Consider the following 24,126-nt stretch of genomic DNA (forward strand, 5'->3'; position numbering starts at 1 on the left):
CCCCTTTACAGACATTAATATATTATGTTTATACATTGGTTTGGGAGATTTCACATGCCGAAGGCACCGCCTAAAAAAATTGGTTTTAATCTTATGATTGTACATTTCTATATTCGTAGAAAGCTGGATATAATACGATGCTAGACATAGTTTTTTCGTATGGATGAGAACCGGTTTCTATTCACCGGATTCGAATGAATACGAGAAAAAAGTTTCCATTGGAAGTTAAATCTGTCCCAAAATTTTTAAATTATTTATAATCCATTTTGATTTTAAAAATTCTTAACTGTTTCTAAACTTCTAAGTAATAATATTTTGTTTAGGGCATATTTTATAAAATTGAACACACGCCATTTAATTTATAAGAAGTACCCCATCTTATTTTATTGTCTCACAAGTGTCACTACAATTGGACGTTATTGTCGTTGTTTACATGAGGCCAGGATTTACCCTTCATCCAACTTTTTTATTCCCGTGGCTGTGGTGTGGTAACAATAGAAAGCTAACTAACTAGGAACTACCAATACAATCTAATATACTAAAAGGCCAAAACTTTTCAAACACTTAAAACTTGGAGTGGTTCCTAAAGTTCTTAAATAGGACACAAGGACAGTAAAATAAGAGCTTTAGTTAGAAATACCCTGTAATTTGTAAAAACATTTCTATGGGTTGTGTCAAGAAGGTCCCAAGTTTCTATTTTTTCATCAAAACTAATAGATGAGGAGTATTTTGTAAATAAGAATAAAACAAAATAATTGTCTTTTCATCTACAGACACAAATATCCCCTGAAATGACGAGAAATTTCATTTTGATACCCATATCTACAAAAAATTTGAAAATTGGGCCAAAAATACCTAAGATTCGGAGAAAAGTGTGAAAAATATAAAATAGCAAAAAAAACATTCTAAAATCAGTCCCATCGTCATGGATGTTTTATAGTTAATTGTTCTCCATAATTATAGGAATATAGAATAGAAGTTTCATCCTTTTATAAAAAGTATCCGAAAAAATCACATCCCCCCATAACATTACGGACGGACGAACGGGCAGACAAGTAAATTATAAAATAGCTTTGCTACTAATAACTAGAAATTGTTTAAAATTGGTTTATTCATATATGAGATAAATATAGCACTACATGTATCATTACAATATGAACCAGATAATCTTACTTGAATCTTTGGAACCATGTTCTTTAATTATTGATTCAAGACAGGGCTAGGACACAGTGTAAAGATATCATAAATCATAACAAACTCTCATTTACAAAGCAGAATCTATTTTAATGCTTCCAGGAAAATAATTCCTATTAATCCACATAAAAATTCAAAATAAAATCTTTTGAATTTAAAAAATTTCTAGACACAAAGTTTCATCCAAATAATGTTTTTTTTTATTACTGGGATCAATAGGGATTATTTTCATGTGATACTAAAGAAAAACTGCACACTCTTACAACTGTTTTCTGTAACAAGTTATTAATTGATTTGCAAAAAAACATTAAAACTCATTTTTTTGTATATTTTTTTCTCATTTTATAAAGAAATTACACGTTTCTCTCTTTTACAAGCATTAACACAATTTTTCTTTATCCAAGTTTACAGTAAACATATTGTGTATTTCATTTATTATTAATTTTAACTTTTTATACATAGAGTAGAGTGACTTAAAGCTATTTTTATCTACATGTAAAAGGTGAATTTTTAATTTTCAAAAAATAAAATGATTTTTATTAATGCCAATCTTAGCTATTCTTTGCTATAAATTTGAAATATATTTTCATGTATTTGATTTATTCTAAAATGTTATTTAAGAATGACAGTAATATTTATCAAAAGATTTTACTTAGTGCCAAAGTATTCTGCCAAATATTTAAAGTAAAATTTTTACTTAGTGCCAAAGTATTCTACCAAATATTTAAAGTAAAATTTTGAATTTGATATAAAATAATTATTTATAGGGAGAGTATATAATTATTTATTACTGGTGCTAGTACAATATTATTTAGGAATACTTTATTATCCATACTCAAATAATTAGCTAAATAGCCAACTAACTTTAATTAGCTCAAATTACTTAAACATATATTTGATTATGATTAAATAAAATATTTTTCCCAGCATTTATAATATAATATATAACATTGCATGAATTCTCTATAAAGCCCTATGTATAATTATATAACAATGTTCAGGTTAACAAAACAAATTAAAACAATTTGATAAAATTTTGAGAAATAACTCACAGCTAATAATTGCAGGATAAAATTGCCCTTTGTTTGAGAACAAATAATCACATTCATAAGTAAGATTAAATAGAATTTTTCTATATTTTAATAATACTGAAAATTAGGAATCCTCTAAAACAAGGGAGATGAAAAGTTTACTTATTGTAGTTCCCAATAAATTAATTTTATTAATCTTGAATATTTTTATTGTAAGATAGGTTTTGAATAAGCAGACTTGTCCAACAATAGTTTGTAGTCAAAAGATTCTAGAGAGACTGGGCAGATGTAGAACCCCAATCCGGCGCAGCAATGAAATAAGTATTCATAAATCATGTTTATTCTAACCTAACATTACAATAAGATTTTATAAGCCTAGCAAAAAATATTAACAAGGCGATTAGGTTACAATTTTCTAGATGGATGTGTGGCTTCTTTTTCTGATGTTCAGTCAAAATTTAGTTATTTAGAATATTGTGACCTTTTATCCGTTAACAGTTCCTACTGGGCAAAACAGAATCAGAATGAATTACAACAATCTGTCCACCAGATGAATTTTTAAAATACAATAAAATTTAAAAACATTTTAACAACATACTTTTCCATAAAATATCTGAACTGAAAACAGTATTTTCTAAATTACTTTGTCTTGGGATAGCTGCTACTTAAATTGGATCTTTACAATTGAAGGCAGAATTGGTCTTTTTATTTGCCTTTGCAAGATTACAAGAAAGGTTTTGAATAAGTTTTATCAATTATCATCTACAATAACTCATAATAATCTACAAGAGACTTCAGTTTGGAGATAACTCAGAGAGAAAGAGAGAGAGAGAGTTGGAGATTATTTTTTTTTTTTTATTTGGAGAGAAACTTGCGAGCTCGTGGACTAAGCTTGAGTTATGAAGTGTTTATTTTAGAAAGATACAAATATTCTGAGGAATATTTTTAGTTCAAGTTGTTGTTCAGGAATTCTTATTACTTTCATAATTACTAAACAACAAACAACTTATTGGATGTTATTCAGAGTAAAGCATTGAAAAGGGGAAAATATCATTTTGGTTAAAATTTTGGTTGTAATTTTTTTTTATTCTGAATTAGTACAATCTATGAGGAATTTAGCAGTGGCTTCATGTACAATGATGTCATTTTCATTTTCATGACTGTTTCATATGGAATTATGGCTATATTTTCTCTATTTAGAATTCAAGTCTGTAGGCAGCACAACTGGTCTCATGATCCTAAATATAAATGTTTTAAAAAAAATTTATGCTTTTTGTTAAACCTTTTCTTTAATCTAATATTTTAGATATTTAAAGGGCAACAATTTAGGGAAAAAATATTTATCAATTAACACAATCTTAAATTCATGAATGATTTAAAACAATTTTTTTTCATATTCAAATTGTTTTTCTGCACCTGATAGTACAATAACAGACTGAAATAAAAGGACTATAATATTGAACAGTATCTGATGTTTTTGTTAGACCCAGGGCAAATATATAAGAATTGTAGAATATCTTGGCTTCAAAATAAATTACTGTAAAATGTACCTGGAGGTTGATAGTACACCTACTGGCAGATGGCGCTAGATCAATTTTCAGCTGGGATAATAATTCTTCATTTTCTGCCACCCAGTAGCCAAGCACGTCAGTATCATATGTTGGGATTATTGTCACTTCTAAATTAGTTAAATCTTTGAAACCAAACAATGATGGTAATGAAAAAATGTACATGAAAAATAGAACATCCATAAAATCAGCTGGCAAAATCAAATTCCTACTTCAGATTTTGACACCCACTACAAATTTGTCTATGGTTAAAATAAAGTTATATGCAGATGCTGCATAGTCATATCGAATTATTCACAAAGAGTTATACAATATCTATATATGTAAAACAACATACAAGAAAATCTATTGCAGGTTCCTAAAGTTTTATGATTTATTATTGGTTGGCTTAACAACTTTGTGAACTTTTTATAGAGTTTTGATTAGTTGGTTCATTAAACCCTAAAACCCCTTTTATGCACCTTAATCGGCCTATTAGAGCTATAGGGCTAAAAAAATTGTTCATGGACCCTGTTTGATAAAGAATTTCCAACCATAGGTTAGTCAAAGTCATATTTTGCTGCTTTCACCCTTTTATTTAATAACCTTTATCATTAAGGGTTAATTTGGATGTCCAAACGTTTCAACCATTCATAATAATCACTAGAGTGGTTAATTTTGTTTATCATCATTGGGTTTGTACATCAATTTATCGACCATTGTGTTATTTCTTTACATCCATGAGAAAATCACACTTTTCCAAAAAATTTTTTCTTCATAATTTGCTATAAAATTATAAAAAAATAAAATCTTACCCTGATCTTTGTTCTCCCAAGTTTTCTTAGCTTCCAGCAGAGCATTGAATACATCCTTGGAGGGTTCTACTCCACTAAAGACATAATATCTGGCTCTAACTTTCTTGAAGAAATCTGCATTGACATAGTCCTTGCAACCGTGGTGGGGGACATAAGCCAGGTCCATCCAGACAGGATCAATTGTGGAATCCTTGTTCTAAACATTAGATTGTCTCAAATAAAGGCATAAAGGCTTTTCAATATGTTCATTGTCTTGTAGATTTTATTCTTCCAAATATTATTTATTAAAATTCATTTCTAGCTAGACAACTGCATATAAATAATTTTTTTCTTCTCGAATAAAGAATATAAAAAGAATAAATAAATTTATTTGTTCATATAAAACAATTAGGGAATTGAAATTGATATTAAAAATTTCAGATATCTATCTCTGACAGGAGCTGATATGCTGGTTTTTAAAAAATCTGAAGACAAACACAGATTGACAAATAAAGGTGATAAGGAAGGAAATAATGAGTCCAATTGTGTTATAGTAAGAATATATATCTGATTAAAGGAACCCTGCAAGAAATATACCGTTTTCACTACTAAAAGAGTAGACCCAATACCCAAAATTTGAAGCCTCCAGCTTCAATAACAAAAAAGTTATTGACATTTTAAAATGATATTTTTAGTACAATGAAATTTTTGAGTTTTTCATTGCTAATAATAAAAATTTCATTATTAAAATACGTCGCCTATATAGAAAGAGAATTATAAGCTTATTTTTGGCAGAAACTTAGGATGCCAGTAACTGATAACATTATTACAATAAAAACACCCTTCTTTATAGTCAAAACAATTCCGTTAAATTTGCGTTGTACTGAGAGTACTGTAGTGTGAGAATGCCAGCCTTTGGGATTTCCAGCCAATCAGAAGGCCGAGTCTGATTGTCTGTATTACTTACATTAGTTTAATTTTTTCCCCTTTTACGCTTACAAATCCAATTTAAACCGAATTTTTAAAAGATATTTTGTCTATGAAAAGGGGTGTTTTTATTGTAAAAATGTTTTCAGTTTCTCACAAAAATAAGCTTTTAATTTTGCTTCTATATGACGTGATTTAATATTAAAATTTTTATCACTAAAAAACATTGTTATTGAAGCTTGAGGCTTCAAATTTTGGGTATTGGGTCTACTCGTGGCAGACTTTCAGCAGTTAAAGCGGTGTATTTCTTGCAGGGTTCCTTTAATGATAACCACGCAACAGCTTTCATAAACTGTCTCTACTGGGAGCCAATATACCGATTTCTTGGGTAAAAAAAACTACAAATAGGTTGCTAAATAAAGGGATAATAAAGCCAAAAATAGGGGTAACAATGTAATAGTCAAAATTTGTATATTGTAAAAAGAAACTACACAAAATATTTTAGTTTCCTAGCTCAACTAGAAGTTGCATATTCATAAATAGGGGTCAGGAAAGTTCGGTATTTAAGCATTCCCCCTCCCCCTCCCCATGATCGATTAAAAACTCGCGAAGGGCCCGATCTTTCAGGGTTAAAGCATTACTTTTTTTACTTTTTGGATTTCTTGAATGTATATGCAATGGTTTAGGATTTCTTGTATGTGCTTAATATATCAAGTTGCCATAAATTAATTTTAATAAATTGTGATTAATGATTTTTTTTTACTTTTAAGGCGTTCTATCTCATAAATAATAAATCATGCATTAAATTTAGCATTAAATATTGAACATCAACTATTCTAAACTCATTAGGGAAAATACATTAAAAAAATTAAGATTTACATGATTTTACATTTATTCCAACTAAAATCCGCCATTATAGACTTTTAAGACACAATACCAATTACTAAACTTTAAACGGATCTTTTAATATCATCAAAATAACTTAAGGGGAGACTGCAATACTGATTATATGAAGCCTTCAGCTTCAATAACAAAAAAGTTATAGGAATTTCGAATTTCGAAATTAGGTAGATGAAAACTTTGAAAATTTTCCAGTACCTACAATAGAAATTTTACTATTAAATTACGTTGACTAGAGGCAAAATGATGAGCTTATTTTAGGCACAAAATTAGAATGCCTGTCACTGTTACGTTTTATAGTCAAAATCTCTCAAAAAAATCAGCTCAACTTTCTGTTTGTAAATGAAAATAATAATTATAATAAGTATCTACACATGCCCAGCTGTGATTGATTGTTGAGCAGATTCAGACTTCTGATTGGCTGAAAATACTGAAAGCTGGAATCCTCACACTACAGTACTCTCAGTACAATGCGAAGTTAAACCTAATTTTAAAAAAATGATTTTGACCATGAAACCCTAGTACAAATATAATTAGTTACTGGTATCCCAACTTTATGCCCAAATTAAGCTTATAATTTTGCTTCTAGCTGACGTAATTTAATACTGAAATTTCTATCATGAGGGCTGGAGAAATTTTCAAATTTTCATCTACCTAAAATGTCATTTTAAAATGACTACAACTTTTTTGTTGTTGAAACTGAAGGCTTCATATTTGGGGTACTAGTCTACATATGACAGTCTTTTATCTTACATCGGTGTATTTCTTTCAGATTTCATTAAAAAAGTGTTATTTTAAAGTCAGGACAAACAGCCTTGAACAAATTATTTAAACTCTGGTTTTCAAAAGAAATAATGTATAACTGTTATATCAAGAAATTAAATTACCTTTGTTTCAGTGGAATCTTCCTCTGCTTTTCTTGAATGTTTGGACGGAGTACCAGGTCTAATAGGACTAGGCAGCCCTAAGGGCTTGCCCCACCCTGCAATAGGATCTTCCTCACTTTCTTTGCCTTCTGAAATCTCACTGCTTCCATCTGCTGCAGCTTTAGTAACTTTCTCATCCTTTGATTTATTACCATTCTTTTCTTTTTCAATATCTTTCTTTTCATGTTCAGATTTAATGTCAACTTCTTGTTTTACAGAATCTGAGTCCTTACCATCTTCTGTACTCTGTTTTGACTTTTCTTCTGTAACTTCAGGTATTTCATGGACAGGCTTAATACTTGTAATTGATGCTGTTTTAGCTTTTGATGGACTGTCAACTTCACAAGTTTCTATTGCAGAATTAACACTCGAGGTTGAATCTCTTTTGAGGGAAGTTGAATTTTCAGCTATTTCACTAGAAGATTTTATGCTTGAAATGGATAATCTCTTTTGTTCAACAGTTATTTGTTCAGAAGTTTCTGACATTGATCTGATACTAGCAATAGAGGCACGTTTTTGTTCAGATACATGCAAAGTTTCAGAAGCTTCTGTAACAGATCTAATGCTAGCAACAGAAGCTCTCTTTTGCTCCAAGCAAGTAGAAGTTTCTGATGAATCAGTTACTGATTTAATACTTGATATTGATGCTCTTTTAAGATCTTTGGAAAGTTCCTCTCCATTTTCTTCTAAAGCCAAACTTTCAATCTCTGGTACATTTGTTTGTTGTTCTTCTCCAGTTAACGTTACACTTGAAATGGATTCTCCTTTCTGATCTTTTACATCAGGACCAGAAACATTTACTTCTTTTACTTTCTGGTCAGCAATATCAGATCCAGATGTTATTATAGTTGAATCAATTTTTTTAGCACTATCAGCTTCATCTGCGGACTTTGTGCTTATAATTGAAGATCTTTTAGTGTCTACAATAGAATTTCTCTTTACTTCTGACTGTTGCATTGTTTCTGTTGCTTCTATTGAAGATTTAATGCATGATATTACAGTTTTTTCATCAGGCTGTACTGTTGATAACTGATCTGCCTCTGAATCTTGTTCAGCAGGTTCCATGGACAATTTCTGACTACAAACAGAATCTCTTTTCTTAGCAACTTGTGAATCACAGTCATTCACATGTTTGGATAATAACTTGCTGTCCTTAAATTCAACCTCTACAGATTCTGAAGACGACTTTTGACTGCAAATAGAATCTCTCTTTTGATCTACCTGTGATTCGTTATTTTCTGTTTCAATGTGAACCTCAGCTGTTTCTTCAGACATTTTTTCATTTACTTCATTTTCGGATTTGTTATTATGAATTTCTATCTCTTCTTGAACCTCAGAACTGTCATTATCTTCATTTGTTTGCAAAGGATCCTTGGAATCCTGCTCTTGCTTTTCAGTTTCAATTTTAATTTGAGACTTTGATGAATTAACATCACTTTCATTGCCAGGTAAATTTTCACTGTCTTTTTCAACTTTTGTATCACAACTAAAACTTTCAATCTGATCCCCATCTTCAAATTCATTGTTATCCAAATCTTCTTTAGAGTTAATGATTTCATCATCCAACTCTTCTTTAAACAATGTTGATTCTTTTTGTTCACTGCTAATGTCCATGTTATCCTGAGCCTTTTCCTTGTCACTGAGAGTTTTATCTTCACTTTCAATAGGGGATTTTTCCCCATTTTTAAATGCACTTTTATTATTTTCCCTTTTTTCATCTTCTTGTTTTTGGGTTTTGCTTCCTTCTATTGACTTTTGAATATCATTTAATGTATTTACTTCTCCACATTGCAAAGATGTAGAGATCTTAGTTTCAATACTTGAGGTCTTGAGTATTTCTGATTTGGATTCTACTGAATGAATAGAAGTTGTTGAAATAGTTGACACACTTTCTGATGAAAATAATTTGTGCTCAGAAACTGTGTCAGATACTGTAATATTTGTATGAACTTTGCTCTCAGATGAAGTTGATACCTCAATTGTAGCAGATGAACTTGTTAAATCACTAGATTTTTCAGAAATTGTTTTTGCTTCAGTTTTTACAATATTCTGTATGGATACCTCATTTTTCAATTCTGCCATTTCTGAGTTTAAAGATTCTGATGTAACAGATACACTTTTACTCTCTTGTTCTGTTGATTCTACCACTGTTAGTTCTTTATCTCCAACAACAGAAAAGGTTGATCTGTCTGTTAGTAATTGTGTAGTTTCCTCAATGGAATCAAAATTACTTTCATCACTTGGTAGGTAAATGCTTTGAGTCATTATGTCTACTACATTTTGAGTTAGTTGACTAGCTTGTTCAGCTACCAAACAACTGTCTTGAATTGGAGAACCAGGATCACTTCTAGGTGTCAAAGAAGGTATTTCCCTTTCACTGGTATCTGATGCCATGGAAGCACTTCTTGTCTCCATTGATAAAGTTTTACCAGAAGATTTACTAGACTGTTTGCATTTTTCTGCCTCAGAAGTCTTCTCAGTAGAAGCTGCCTGTTTATCTTTAGAGTCATCATTGTTACCTATTATAGTATCTGTCACTTGCTCTACTTTTTCTACAGCTTTGTCTGTAGATTTCTCAATTTGAGAAACTTTACTGATTAAATCACTGTTAATTTTACTATTTTCTTCATTGTCTTTTTGTTGCTCATTTTGTAAATCTGGCAGTGATGAAGGCTTAGCAACCAAATCTTCACTTTGTGTTGGCAGTGCAGAGACTTCTTCTGAAAAAAATATACATAGCTCAATAAATTTTGAAAAGTAGAAAATAAGTGACATGTAAAGTATCAGATTAAATCAACACCTTGAAAAATGCTTTAAATAATAAGTTAATTTTATAGTTGTATAGTTTGAAACTGCACTGTAAACGAGAAAATTTCTCATCAGATTATCAAACCTTAACATCATCTCATTCATATAATCTCAAAGATAGGGCAAAACTGTCTCTCGTTTCCATAAAAAACGGCTTTTTCTGCCGATTTTTACTATGTTCCAGATTGGGGGAAAAATTTCCGGACTATAAAAATGTGCAGTTAAAGTGTTCATGAAGCTGGAAAAAAGTTTATATATGTCACAGATTAATGTTTTTTAAGAGTACTATTTTGAGAATTAAGTCTTAAATACTTCCCATTTAAAAATAAATCAAACTAAAAAAAACTAATTTATTCTCTTGAAAACATTGTTGTATTTTGTGTCTTATTATAAATATCTTAAAACTTACCTAATTGACAAATAACAATCTTTAAGTTGAAGTTTACTTGCAAATTTATAGTAAAATAAAAGCTTTTGTTACGTACCCTGTTAAACTAACCAAAAAATGTTGAAATTGCTATCTACGGATAGATTAAAAATTTTCTTCTGATGGTCACAGAAATAAAGCCATATATGGAAAAGAATATCACTGATAAGGGTACCTGGATATTCATTTTTTCCTTTATTTAAAAATTTATATAAATATCTACATATCTACATGGCTTTAGATATGTGACGTTAAAAATCATTTGAAATTAGTGAATTGCTTTGTATATGTATGATAAAATGTAATATAACCATTGAACAGGATACATACAGGCAATTGATAATATTATAATTGAAAATATAAAATTGAGCTATTCTCGGGACCATCAATTATGTATCGTCTTATTTAACGCCTATCTTAAAAAATGCTTATCTCAGAAAATGCTTTTCTAAAATACATTTTAAAAAGCAAAGCATTGTTTTATATCTAGCAATCAATATATTAATAAGAATATATTTTGATATCAATAATATGACTTAAAGGAAGCCTGCAAGAAATACCACGCTTTAACTGCTGAAAGACTGCCACAAGTAGACCAAATACCCCAAATTCAGCTTCTATAACAAAAAGTTTCTAGGCATTTTAAAATGATATTTTATGTACAATGAAAATTTTGAAAGAATTGCAATGCTCATGTTGAAAACTTTGAAATTAAACTACGTGGCCTAGAAACAAAATTATGAGCTTATTTTTATCATAAATTTAGGTTTCAAGTAACTAATTATATTTTTACAATAAAAATATCCATTTTTATAGTCAAAATCATTAAAAAAAATTAAGTTTAACTTGCGTTGTACCGAGTGTACTGTAGCCAATCAGAAGGCTGAATCAGCTTAACAACCAATCACAGCTGAGCTTGTATAAGTTTCCCTCTTTGTTTCTGCTATGATTTTTGTTTAAAAAGGCAATTTGAATCGATTTTTTTTCATAGATTATGACTATGAAATGTGGTGTTTTTGTTGTAAAAATGTAATCAGTTACAGGCAATCTAAGTTTCTGACAAAGATAAGGTTATAATTTTGTGTCTAGGCGACGTAAATTAATTAAGCATTTGAAATCTTTCAAATATTTCCTTGTACATAAAATGCTATTTTGAAATGCCTAGAACTTTTTTGTTATTGAAGCTGAAGGCTTTATATTTGGGGTATTGGGTCTACTTGTGGCAGTCTTTCAGCAGTTAAAGCGTGGTATTTCTTGCAGGCGTCCTTTAATTATATTCATTTTGTATAAAGACACATTCATGTATTAAAATTGTTCAGATAAAGTCCAAGCTTTTTATCTCTAACTAGCGGCTACGCCCCTAGAGGCCTCTAGTAGCACTTTAAATATTTTTTTTATATTTGAAATATGCCTATGTTGCGTTTGACATTTATGTTTCGTTGGATTCTCTTTGTTAATCGAGAAACTTCAATGTTTTTTTGATTTCTTGAGATTTCTCTAGGGAGGGTGGTGGTACCCTCCACCAAAATAGTTATAAACCTTCCCGGGACCTATGAGAATCTACCATGTTAAGGAGAACCTGATAAGTTCAGAGATTAGTGAAATCCTTTGGTACAAACATAAAGACAAACACACAGACAAACATCCTGTTACTTTATCAGTCTGATAAAAGTGTAAACTAATTCTCCAAAGTGGGTTATTTATTGTCCAACACAATAAAAAAGGATATTATTATTTTAAATAACCTCTGAGATTCAACCCTTTGTAGACAGTGAGGTATTTTTTGTCAATAATACGAACTTAAAATACCAACTGGCAATTTTATATCATAAAATAAATCCTTAACAGTAAGTAAATTGTTTCAACTATACATGACAAGTTAAATATCCCTACAAACATTATAAGAAACAAAACCGTTCAGATTTTCCCTGTTTTTTCCTTTTTCCCTCCTAAAGTTCCTTAAAATCAAGGCATTATTCCTGGATGTTTTTGGTTGATCAGTGTAGTGAAATGTGCTTATAAAATGTTAAGATTTGATAATCAGATGAGAAATTTTTACGTTCAAACTCCCTTTAATTTATAAAAAAAATTACTGAGTAATAAGTGTTTGTATAAATTAAAAATGATTGTAAAACTAAATTTAAGAGGAAAAATAAATTTTTGGATTTACCTTCTTCTCCTTCTTTGTATATTTCATCTGAAACATTTTCTCTCTCCTCTTGTTTATCTTCTTTTTCCTGACTTACTAAATTTACCTTTTCAGTTATTTCCATTTTTTTAGATGCTGGCTCACCCATGTCTTTTTCTTCTGCTACAGTGTCATTATCACTAGCCTTGGTTATATCTTCCATTTCTTTCTCTGATTTAGTCTCAATAGAATCTTTTTTACTTTGTTCAAAATTTATTTCTTCCTTTAAATCTGTTGCTTCCTCATTTTCTATCTCCTCTTTTTCCTTTTCCTTCTCCTTAGATTCTGAGGCTGATGAGTAAAAAAATCCACCAATCTTTTGTTTAATACTAAAAAAGAAACCACTAGAGCTTGCTCCTTCCTCATCTGTTTTTAGTTCTGATATGGCAGATTCTTCTTCTGATTTTTGTTCAGAATTTTCAGATTCCACTTTTGTCTTTTTTTCAGAAGATGATAATTCTTCATCTGTCTTTTGATCAGCAATTGTTGATTCCTCATCTTTCTTTTGTTCTGCCTTTGATGAATCCTCTTCTGTTTTTTGTTCAGAAGTTGCTAATTCCTCTTCTTTTACATCTTCATAATTTTTGGATTCCTCTTCTGACTCTTCCAATTTTTTTGGATTAGATTCCACTCCTGTCTTATGTTCTGTAGTTGTTGATTCATCTTCTGTCTTTTGCTCAGAAACTGCAGATTCCTCTTCTGTCCCTGTTTCTGCGCTTGATGATTCCACTCCTGTCTTTTTTTGTGCAGTTGTTGATTCATCATCTGTCTTTTGCTCAGAAACTGTAGATTCCTCTTCTGTCCTTGTTTCTGCTCTTAATGACTCTTCTCCTGTCTTTTGTTCTGCAGTTGATGATTCCTCTTCTGTCTTTTGCTCAAAAACTACAGATTCCTCTCCTGTCTTTAGTTCTGCAGTTGTAGATTCCTCTTCTGTCTTTTGTTCAGAAACTGTAGGTTCCTCTTCTGTTGTTTGTTCAGAAGTTACAGATTCCACTCCTGTCTTATGTTCTGTAGTTGTTGATTCATCTTCTGTCTTTTGCTCAGAAACTGCAGATTCCTCTTCTGCAATTGATGACTCTTCTCCTGTCTTTTGTTCTGCATTTGTTGATTCATCTTCTGTCTTTTGCTCAAAAACTACAGATTCCTCTCCTGTCTTTAGTTCTGCAGTTGTAGATTCCTCTTCTGTCTTTTGTTCTGCAGTTGATGATTCCTCTTTTGTCTTTAGCTCAGAAACTAAAGATTTCTCTCCTGTCTTTAGTTCTGCAGTTGTTGATTTTTCTTCTGTATTATGTTCAGAAACTGCAAATTCCTCTTCTGTCTTTTCTTCTGCAGTTGATGATTCCTCTTTTGTCTTTAGCTCATAAACTACAGATTCCTCTCCTGTCTTTAGTTTTGCAGTTGTTGACTCATTTTCTGTCTTTTGCTCAGAAACTGCAGATTCCTCTTCCGTCCATGTTTCTGAAATTGATGACTCTTCTCCTGTCTTTTGTTCTGCAGTTGTTGATTTATCTTCCATCTTTTGTTCTGAATTTACAGGTTCCTCTTCATTTTCTTTTGCAAAATTTACAGATTCCTGATCACTCCTATCAGAACTTGTAAATTCCTCTTCTTCTGTCTTTTGTTCAGAAGCTGCAGTTATCTCTTCTGGTTTGTTTACAGAACTTGCAGATTCTTCTTCTGGCTTTTGCTCTGTAGTTGTCAATTTCTCTTCTGTCTTTTGATCAGCACTTACAGATTCCTCTTCTTGCTTTTGTTCTGCAGTTTTTGAGATATTTTCTGTCTTTTGTTCTGTAGTTGTTGATTCCTCAACTGTTTCTTTATCTGTAGTTGTTAATTTCTCTTCTGTCTTTTGATCCGCATTTGCAGATTCATCTTCTGGCTTTTGTTCTACAGATGTTGATTCCTCTACTGTCTTTTGAACACAACTTTTAATTTCCTCTTCAGATTTTTGTTCTTTAGTTGTTGATTCCTCTTCTGTCTCTTGTTTTTCAGTTGTTGATGACTCTTCAATCTTCTGTTTAGAACTTGCAGATTCCACTTCTAGTTTTTGTGCAGCACTTGCAGATTCATTTTCTGGCTTTTGTTCTACATTTATTGATTCCTCTTCTGTCTTTTGTTCTGCAGTTATTGATTTTTCTTCTGTCTTTTGTTCAGAAGCTTCAAATTCCTCTTCTGACTTTTGTTCAGAACTAGCTTTTTCTTCTTCTTGCTTTTGTTCCACTGTTTTTAATTCATCTTTTGTCTCTTGATCAGAAGTTTTCTCAGTTGTCTTTAGTTCAGAACTTGCAGCTGTCTCCTGTTGCTTTTGTTCAGTGGATGCAGATTCCTCTTTTTTCCCTTGTTCAGAAATGGTAGAATTCTGTTCTACATTTTGTTCAGAAATTGCAGATTTCCCTTTTGACTTTTCTTCAGTATCTTCAAATTTTTCTGTTGTTTTTTCTGTTCCTTTTTCTGAAATTGCAGATATTTCAGCTTTTATCTCTGTTACAGATTCCTTTTCTGTCTTTTGTTCTGAACTTGCATATTTGTCTTCTTTCTTTTCTTCAGATTCTTTAGTTATCTTATTTTCAGAATTATCAATCTTTTCTTCTGTCTTATGTTCTGTCACCTTATGGGATTTTTTTGCTTCAACTTCTTCTGCTGATTTCTCTGTAATAAAATTGTTTTCTTCAACATCTGAATTAACAACAGAATCATGTTTATTTTCCTCTTGATTAACAAATGAAACTTCAGCAACATCTTTCATGCATATATCTTCTCTTACAATCTCACTTGTAACATTCTCTAGGTTCTCAGTTTTTGAGAATTCAGTTATTCCAAGTTTACTCTCAACTAGAGTGTATGAACTATCAACAGAAAATGCCTTTTTCATTTCCTGGCTAATTTCAAACTGTGAAACTTGTGAAGTTTCAACCAAGGAGGATGTTCTTTCAGATTTAACTTCTGAAACTTTATCATCAGAAAGGCCAAATGTTTTTTCTGATTCAGCTGAATGGCAAATATCTTTTTTGCATAAGTCAATTTCCTTTGATTTTTCAACTATTTCTATCTTTGTTTCCTCATTTTCAACTTTTATATCAACTTTCTCTGAAATATCTTCTTCATTATTTGGAGAGGGTGGTGGGGTTTTTGTCTCACTCTCAGAAACATCATCTCCTTCCTCATTTGAAACATTAGTATTTTTGTCACTGTATGTACTGTCATTATTATCTCCATCATCTGTATTTAGGTTAATTTGATCAACACACTCAGGTTCTGAAATTTCAATACTGATTTTACAATGCATGTCTTTTAGGGAATCTCTCTTAGCATCATAAGGTTTAACTTCCTTTATCTCTGTAAATTTTACAACATCAGATTCTTCCTTACTATTATCTTCTTCTTTTGTAACAACACATGAATCATGTTTTATTACTATTTGTTCATTTACACTGTGAATCGTTTGTATATGATGTTTTGTGCATTCATCTATTGATTTACTATCTTTCTCTGCCATTCCCTCTGTTTTATCCTGTGAACAAATTGTAGGTGTTGGTGTTCTGTCCACAGTTTCAGGTAACGTTTTTTCCTCTTGCTGACTTAGTGTTGGTGATGAAGGGGGTGTCTTAACTCTATCCTGAACTAAAATGTGTGAACTGAGACTGCTACCTATCTTCTTCAAATCAACAAGAAGACTTGTGAGTTCCTCCTTCACACTGTCACTATTCTTGTCACTCAATTCAATAATGTTGTTGGTAGCTTTCTGTACTTCTTGAATAATATCTTCAATTTCTTTTGTTAGTCCAATTGCTGAATCTTCATCAATGATACTAACATTTGTCTTTATTGAAATTGCTTCCGAGGAAATCTTCAGCTTTTGAAGACTTTCCTTGATAAGGTTTAAGTTATCTGATGATTTTTCAGTGTTGCATATGATTTCTAGTGCTGTAATTAGCTTTGTAATGATAGAGTTAAGTCCACTAACTTCATCTTTTATTTCTTGTTTGTATTCAAAATGAATTTCTCTGGCCTCCCTTCCTTCTTCTTTGCTCTCGTGAGATTCATCTAAATAAAGGAACAATTAAAACTTTTAACAAAAATATTAAAATTGGGGTATAAACAGAATTATAATTAACATTTTCTTGTAGAGATTTTACAACCTCTCCATTTGCCCCCCCCCCCCCACTCAAATATTATCAAAGACTGTTGGTTATACCTTATACCTGGATACAACCAATTATTTATTAAACATCCAATTATCTAATACTTTTATATGAAAAAAAAAATTTGTTGAAAATTTGCTACTTTTTTAAAAAGTGAGACAAGATAGACAAACTTTTTGCCCATTGTTTTTAAGTTCCTTGTGGCCTAACATATGAAGAGAAAGCTCTAAGACTTTAAAAATTTAAGCAGTGAAGTCTTGCTGTTGAGAATAGTGTCATTATCACAAGATATTTTTAAGACTAATTAAAGATACATTTAAAGTACTAAATAATAATTGTAAACTATCCAACCCTGGATAGACTATAATTGTAAACAAGATTAAAGAAAGAAATTGCAAGATCATTCTTAATGAATTTAATAACAGAGAGACACACTACAAATTTCAAAAAACACAAAAATTTTGAAATAAATGATATTCTGACTAAACTCTTTCATCATATTTTATCATGAAATGCAGTAAAATAGATTTAGATATTAATCTATTTGGCTTAAATGAATTTCAATTTGACTTCCTAAGACTATAATACTTATAATGCATTTTTATAATTTATTACCTCCTGGTATTTGATCTTCAAGTGCATCATCATTCTTGCTAAGCTCCTCCTCTCCAGATGGTATCTTCTCCTCTTCATTTGGAAGACCAGATTCATCAGTTATCTCACCAATATCTTGTCCAATACTTTGGTCATCATGTATTGACTCAACTTTATAATCAGTGTAGATGCCATCATCCCTTTCACTTTTGTTATTAGGATCAATTTCTGGAGATTGATAGGAATCAAAATCCTTTTCTATTGAAGCCTCACTCTTTAATGACCCTTTGCTGGTTTTGCAAGCATCATCATAATTTTTTTCTTCATTTTGATCACAACTTTTAGTTATTTCTGAAGACTGCATTGTTTTTTCTTCTAATTCAACAGTTTTTTCCTTTACCTCTTTATTTTCTGAGTTATTCGGTTTTAAGTCAGACTTTCCTTTTTCCTTTTCTGATAGATCATCAACATGAAAATCTCCATTTTCCTTTTTATCGAATGACTCTAAATTTTCTTTGGATTCACACAAAGTTCCAGATTCTTCTAGATTTTTTGCATTTAGTTCTTCAACTTTTTTCTTTTCTGCAGAAATTTCTTCTAATTCTTCGGGTTCCTTTCCATTAGATATAACTTTTTCATCTACATCTTCTATTTCACCAATTATGTCAACCACTTCAATTTTTTTCTCTGTGGTAGGCAAGTCATCAGATATGTCCAATTCAGATTCTTTAACCTCAACAGTCTCTGTTCCATCTCTCTTTTGCTGTTTTAATGATTCTTGAGCATCCTCAGTAGCTGATTTAATGCTTGAAATCGAGTCTCTCTTTTGTTCTGCTTGTGCCTTATATTCATTTGCATCCTCAGAAGCAGGTTTGCTGCTTGCAAATGAGCTTCTCTTTTGAACCACTTTTGTTTCAACTTCAGGTTCATCTTTAGCCTTCTCAGCATCTGATTTAGTGCTTGATACTGAGCTTCTCTTTTGATCTTCTTTTGGTTCAACTTCATGTTCATCTTCAGCTTCCTCAGCAGCTGATTTGATGCTAGCAATGGAGCTTCTCTTTTGTTGTTTTAATGATTCTTGAGCATCCTCAGTAGCTGATTTGATGCTTGTAATCGAGTTTCTCTTTTGTTCTGCTTGCGATTCATCTTCATTTCCATCCTCAGAAACAGGTCTGCTGCTTACAAATGAGCTTCTCTTTTGATCCACTTTTTTTTCAACATCAGGTTCATCTATAGCATTTTCACCATCTGATTTAATACTAGCTACTGAGCTTCTCTTTTGATCTACTTGTGGTTCAACTTCAGCTTCCTCGGTATCTGATTTGATGCTAGCAACAGAGCTTCTCTTTTGTTGTTTTAATGATTCTTGAGCATTATCAGTAGCTGATTTGATGCTTGTAATCGAGTCTCTCTTTTGTTCTGCTTGTGCTTCATAATCATTTGCATCCTCAGAAGCAGGTTTGCTGCTTGCAAACGAGCTTCTCTTTTGATCCACTTTTGATTCCACATCAGGTTCATCTTTAGCCTTTTCAGCATCTGTTTTAATGCTAGCTGCTGAGCTTCTATTTTGATCTACTTGTGTTTCAACATCACGTTTATCTTTACCTTCCTCAGCAGCGGATTGAATGTTGCAAACAGACTCTCTCTTTTGACCTTCCTTTGATTCAACATCAACCACTTTTGTTTCAACTTCAGGTTCATCTTTAGCCTTCTCAGCATCTGATTTAGTGCTTGATACTGAGCTTCTCTTTTGATCTACTTGTGTTTCAACATCAGGTCTATCTTCAGTTTCCTCAGCAGCTGATTTGATGCTAGCAACAGAGCTTCTCTTTTGATCCACTTGTGGTTCAACATCAAGTTCATCTTTAGCCTTTCCAGCATCTGGTTGAATGCTAGCTACTGAGCTTCTCTTTTTATCTACTTGTGGTTTAACATCAGGTTCATCTTCAGCTTCCTCAGCAGCTGATTTGATGCTAGCAACAGAGCTTCTTTTTTGATCCACTTGTGGTTCAACATCAAGTTCATCTTTAGCCTTATCAGCATCTGATTTAAAAATAGCTACTGAACTTCTCATTTGATCTACTTGTGTTTCAACATCAGGTTCATCTTCAGCTTCCTCAGCAGCTGATTTGATGCTAGCAACAGAGCTTCTCTTTTGATCTACTTGTGTTTTATCATTAGCTTCATCTTCAGCTTCCCCAGCAGCTGATTTGATGCTAGCAACAGAGCTTCTCTTTTGATCCACATGTGGTTCAACATCAAGTTCATCTTTAGCCTTTTCAGCATCTGATTTAGTGCTAGCTACTGAGCTTCTCTTTTGATCTAATTGTGTTTCAACATGAGGTCCATCTTTAGCTTCCTCAGCAGCTGATTTGATGCTAGCAACAGAGCTTCTTTTTTGATCTACTTGTGTTTTAACATCAGCTTCATCTTCAGCTTCCCCAGCAGCTGATTTGATGCTAGAAACAGAGCTTCTCTTTTGATCCACATGTGGTTCGACATCAAGTTCATCTTTAGCCTTTCCAGCATCTGATTTAATGCTAGCAACAGAGCTTCTCTTTTGATCTAATTGTGTTTCAACATCAGGTTCATCTTTAGCTTCCTCAGCAGCTGATTTAATGCTTGCTACTGAGTTTCGTTTTTGATCTACTTGTGGTTCGACATCAAGTTCATCTTTAGCCTTTCCAGCATCTGATTTAATGCTAGCTACTGAGCTTCTCTTTTGATTTAATTGTGTTTCAACATCAGGTTCATCTTTAGCTTCCTCAGCAGCTGATTTAATGCTTGCTACTGAGTTTCGTTTTTGATCTACTTGTGTTTCAACATCAAGTTCATCTTTAGCATCCTCAGCAGCTGATTTTATGCTAGCAACAGAGCTTCTCTTTTGATCCACTTGTGGTTCAACATCAAGTTCATCTTTAGCCTTTCCAGCATCTGATTTAATGCTAGCAACTGAGCTTCTCTTTTGATCCACTTTTTTTTCAACATCAGGTTCATCTATAGCGTTTTCACCATCTGATTTAATACTAGCTACTGAGCTTCTCTTTTGATCTACTTGTGGTTCAACTTCAGCTTCCTCAGTATCTGATTTGATGCTAGCAACAGAGCTTCTCTTTTGTTGTTTTAATGATTCTTGAGCATTATCAGTAGCTGATTGGATGCTTGTAATCGAGTCTCTCTTTTGTTCTGCTTGTGCTTCATCTTCATCTGCATCCTCAGAAGCAGGTTTGCTGCTTGCAAACGAGCTTCTCTTTTGATCCACTTTTGATTCCACATCAGGTTCATCTTTAGCCTTTTCAGCATCTGATTTAATGCTAGCTGCTGAGCTTCTATTTTGATCTACTTGTGTTTCAACATCAGGTTTATCTTTACCTTCCTCAGCAGCAGATTTAATGTTGCAAACAGACTCTCTCTTTTGACGTTCCTTTGATTCAACATCAACCACTTTTGTTTCAACTTCAGGTTCATCTTTAGCCTTCTCAGCATCTGATTTAATGCTTGATACTGAGCTTCTCTTTTGATCTACTTGTGTTTCAACATCAGGTCTATCTTCAGTTTCCTCAGCAGCTGATTTGATGCTAGCAACAGAGCTTCTTTTTTGATCCACTTGTGGTTCAACATCAAGTTCATCTTTAGCCTTATTAGCATCTGATTTAATCATAGCTACTGAACTTCTCATTTGATCTACTTGTGTTTCAACATCAGGTTCATCTTCAGCTTCCTCAGCAGCTGATTTGATGCTAGCAACAGAGCTTCTCTTTTGATCTACTTGTGTTTTAACATCAGCTTCATCTTCAGCTTCCCCAGCAGCTGATTTGATGCTAGCAACAGAGCTTCTCTTTTGATCCACATGTGGTTCAACATCAAGTTCATCTTTAGCTTCCTCAGCAGCTGATTCTATGCTAGCATCAGAGCTTCTCTTTTGATCCACTTGTGTTTCAACATCAGCTTTATCTTCAGCTTCCTCAGCAGCTGATTTGTTGCTAGCTACAGAGCTTCTCTTTTGATCCACATGTGGTTCAACAACAAGTTCATCTTTAGCCTTTCCAGCATCTGATTTAATGCTAGCTACTGAGCTTCTCTTTTGATCTACTTGTGTTTCAACATCAGGTCTATCTTCAGTTTCCTCAGCAGCTGATTTGATGCTAGCAACAGAGCTTCTCTTTTGATCTACTTGTGTTTCAACATCAGCTTTATCTTTAGCTTCCTCAGCAGCTGATTTGTTGCTAGCAACAGAGCTTCTCTTTTGATCCACATGTGGTTCAACATCAAGTTCATCTTTAGCCTTTCCATCATCTGATTTAAAGCTAGCTACTGAGCTTCTATTTTGATCTACTTGTGTGTCAATATCAGGTTCATCTTTAGCTTTTTCAGCATCTGATTTAATGCTTGCTACTGAGCTTCTCTTTTGATCTACTTGTGGTTCAACAACAAGTTCATCTTTAGCTTTTTCAGCATTTGATTTAATGCTTGCTACTGAGCTTTTCTTTTTATCTACTTGTGGTTCAACATCAAGTTCATCTTTAGCCTTTTCAGCAGTCAATTGAATGCTAGCTACTGAGCTTCTCTTTTGATCTACTTGTTCTTCAACATCAGGTTCATCTTCAGCTTCCTCAGCAGCTGATTTGATGCTAGCAACAGAGCTTCTCTTTTGATCTCCTTGTGTTTCAACATCAGGTTCATCTTTAGCTTTTTCAGCATCTGATTTAATGCTTGCTATGGAGCTTCTCATTTGATCTACTTGTGGTTCAACATCAAGTTCATCTTTATCCTTTTCAGCATCCAATTGAATGCTAGCTACTGAGCTTCTCTTTTGATCTACATGTGTTTCAACATTATGTTCATCTTTAGCTTCCTCAGCAGCTGATTTGATGCTAGCAACAGAGCTTCTCTTTTGATCTCCTGGTGTTTCAAATTCAGGTTCATCTTCAGCTTCCTCAGCAGCTGATTTAATGCTAGCAACAGAGCTTCTCTTTTGATCCACTTGTGTTTCAACATCAGATTCAACTTTAGCCTTCTCAGCACCCAATTTAATGCTAGCTACAGAGCTTCTCTTTTGATCTACTTGTGGTTCAACATCAAGTTCATCTTCAGCTTCCTCAGTAGCTGATTTGATGCTTGCATCTGAGATTCTCTTTTGATCTTCTTGTGTTTCAACATCAGGTTCATCTTTGGCCTTCTCAACATCTGATTTAATGCTAGCTACAGAGCTTCTCTTTTGATCTACTTGTGGTTTAACATCAGGTTCATCTTTACCTTTCTCAGCATCGGATTTAATGTTGCAAACAGACTCTCTCTTTTGACCTTCCTTTGATTCAACATCATGAGTTTCCTGTTCTTCAATAGAACATTCAATAGCTGATTTGACACTCGACACTGAGATTCTCTTTTGATCTAAATTGGGTTCAATATCAAGGTTTTCTTTCTCGTCTTCATCATTTTTAGCAGCATCTTTGATGCTTGTAGCAGAGCTTCTAGTTTGATCTTCTTGTGGGTCAACATCAAGTGTAAGGTTTTCATCTATAGTTTCCTCATCAGCTGATTTAATGCTGCAAACAGACTCTCTCTTTTGATTTGCTTTTGATTCAACATCTTGAGTTTCCTGTTCCTCAATAGAACATTCAATAGCTGATTTGACACTAGACACTGAGATTCTCTTTTGATCTAAATTGGGTTCAATATCAATGGTTTCCTTCTCATCTTTTTCATCTTCAGCAGCATCTTTGGTGCTTGTTATAGAGCTTAAAATAGAGCTTCTATTTTGATCTTCTTTAGTTTCCTCATCAGCTGATTTGATGCTGCAAACAGACTCTCTCTTTTGATTTGCTTTTGATTCAACATCATGAGTTTCCTGTTCTTCAAGGGAACATTCAATATCTGATTTAATGCTAGACACTGAGCTTCTCTTTTGATCTACTTGTGTTTCAACTTGTGGTTTTACTTGTGGTTCAGCAGATTCTTTATTTTCATCAACTTCTGAGGCAGACTTTAAACTTGCAACAGAATCTCTCTTCTTTTCAACTTGTGATTCTAGTTCTTGATTTATTACATTTTGATTTAATGATCATATTTATTGATATACAAAATATAGCAAGCCAGATTAATCTACAGCATGACCCATAAAAAAAAGTATATTTATGGTTTACAGCCCTTGATTCTTAAAGGAACCCTGCAAGAAATACACCACTTTATTGCTGTATGCCTGCTAAAAGCCTGCCACGAGTAGACCCAATACCCAAAATTTGAAGCCTCCAGCTTCAATAACAAAAAAGTTTCAGACATTTCAAAATGATTTTTTTAGGACAATGAAAATTTTGAAATATTTTCATTGCTCATTATGGAAATTTCAATATAAAATTACGTCGTCTGGAAGCAAAATTAAAAGCTTACTTTTGTCAGAAACTTAGACTGCCTGTAACTGATAACATTATTACAATAAAAACACCCCTTTTCATATTCAAAATCTCTTTAAAAGATTTGGTTTAAATAACATTTGTAAGCATAAAAACATGAAAAAATGAAACTAATGTAAGTAATACAGATGCTCAGCTGTGATTGGTTGTTCAGCGGACTCGGCCTTCTGATTGGCTGGAAATCCTAAAGGCTGGCATTCTCACACTACAGTACTCTCAATACAACGCAAATTAA

At 32.5% G+C, this 24,126-nt stretch overlaps 1 protein-coding gene across 1 annotated transcript in view; it reads right to left on the reverse strand.

The window, feature by feature from the left end:
- Window positions 1–1,628: 1,628 nt before the first annotated feature.
- Window positions 1,629–24,126, reverse strand: part of LOC145312514 (uncharacterized) — a gene marked incomplete at its 5' end in the record, with an annotated part of 31,103 nt that continues 8,605 nt past the window's right edge. Inside the window, 6 exons of the mRNA XM_080151770.1 lie at window positions 1,629–3,463; window positions 3,776–3,903; window positions 4,588–4,783; window positions 7,281–10,039; window positions 12,725–16,786; window positions 17,500–23,527. Coding sequence (XP_080007896.1) covers window positions 3,422–3,463; window positions 3,776–3,903; window positions 4,588–4,783; window positions 7,281–10,039; window positions 12,725–16,786; window positions 17,500–23,527 — 13,215 coding nt within the window. The remainder of the gene's footprint in view (window positions 3,464–3,775; window positions 3,904–4,587; window positions 4,784–7,280; window positions 10,040–12,724; window positions 16,787–17,499; window positions 23,528–24,126) is intronic.

Source organism: Acartia tonsa, chromosome 2 (genome assembly GCF_053477335.1).
Source record: "Acartia tonsa isolate MP-2025a chromosome 2, ASM5347733v1, whole genome shotgun sequence".
Taxonomy (NCBI): domain Eukaryota; kingdom Metazoa; phylum Arthropoda; class Copepoda; order Calanoida; family Acartiidae; genus Acartia; species Acartia tonsa.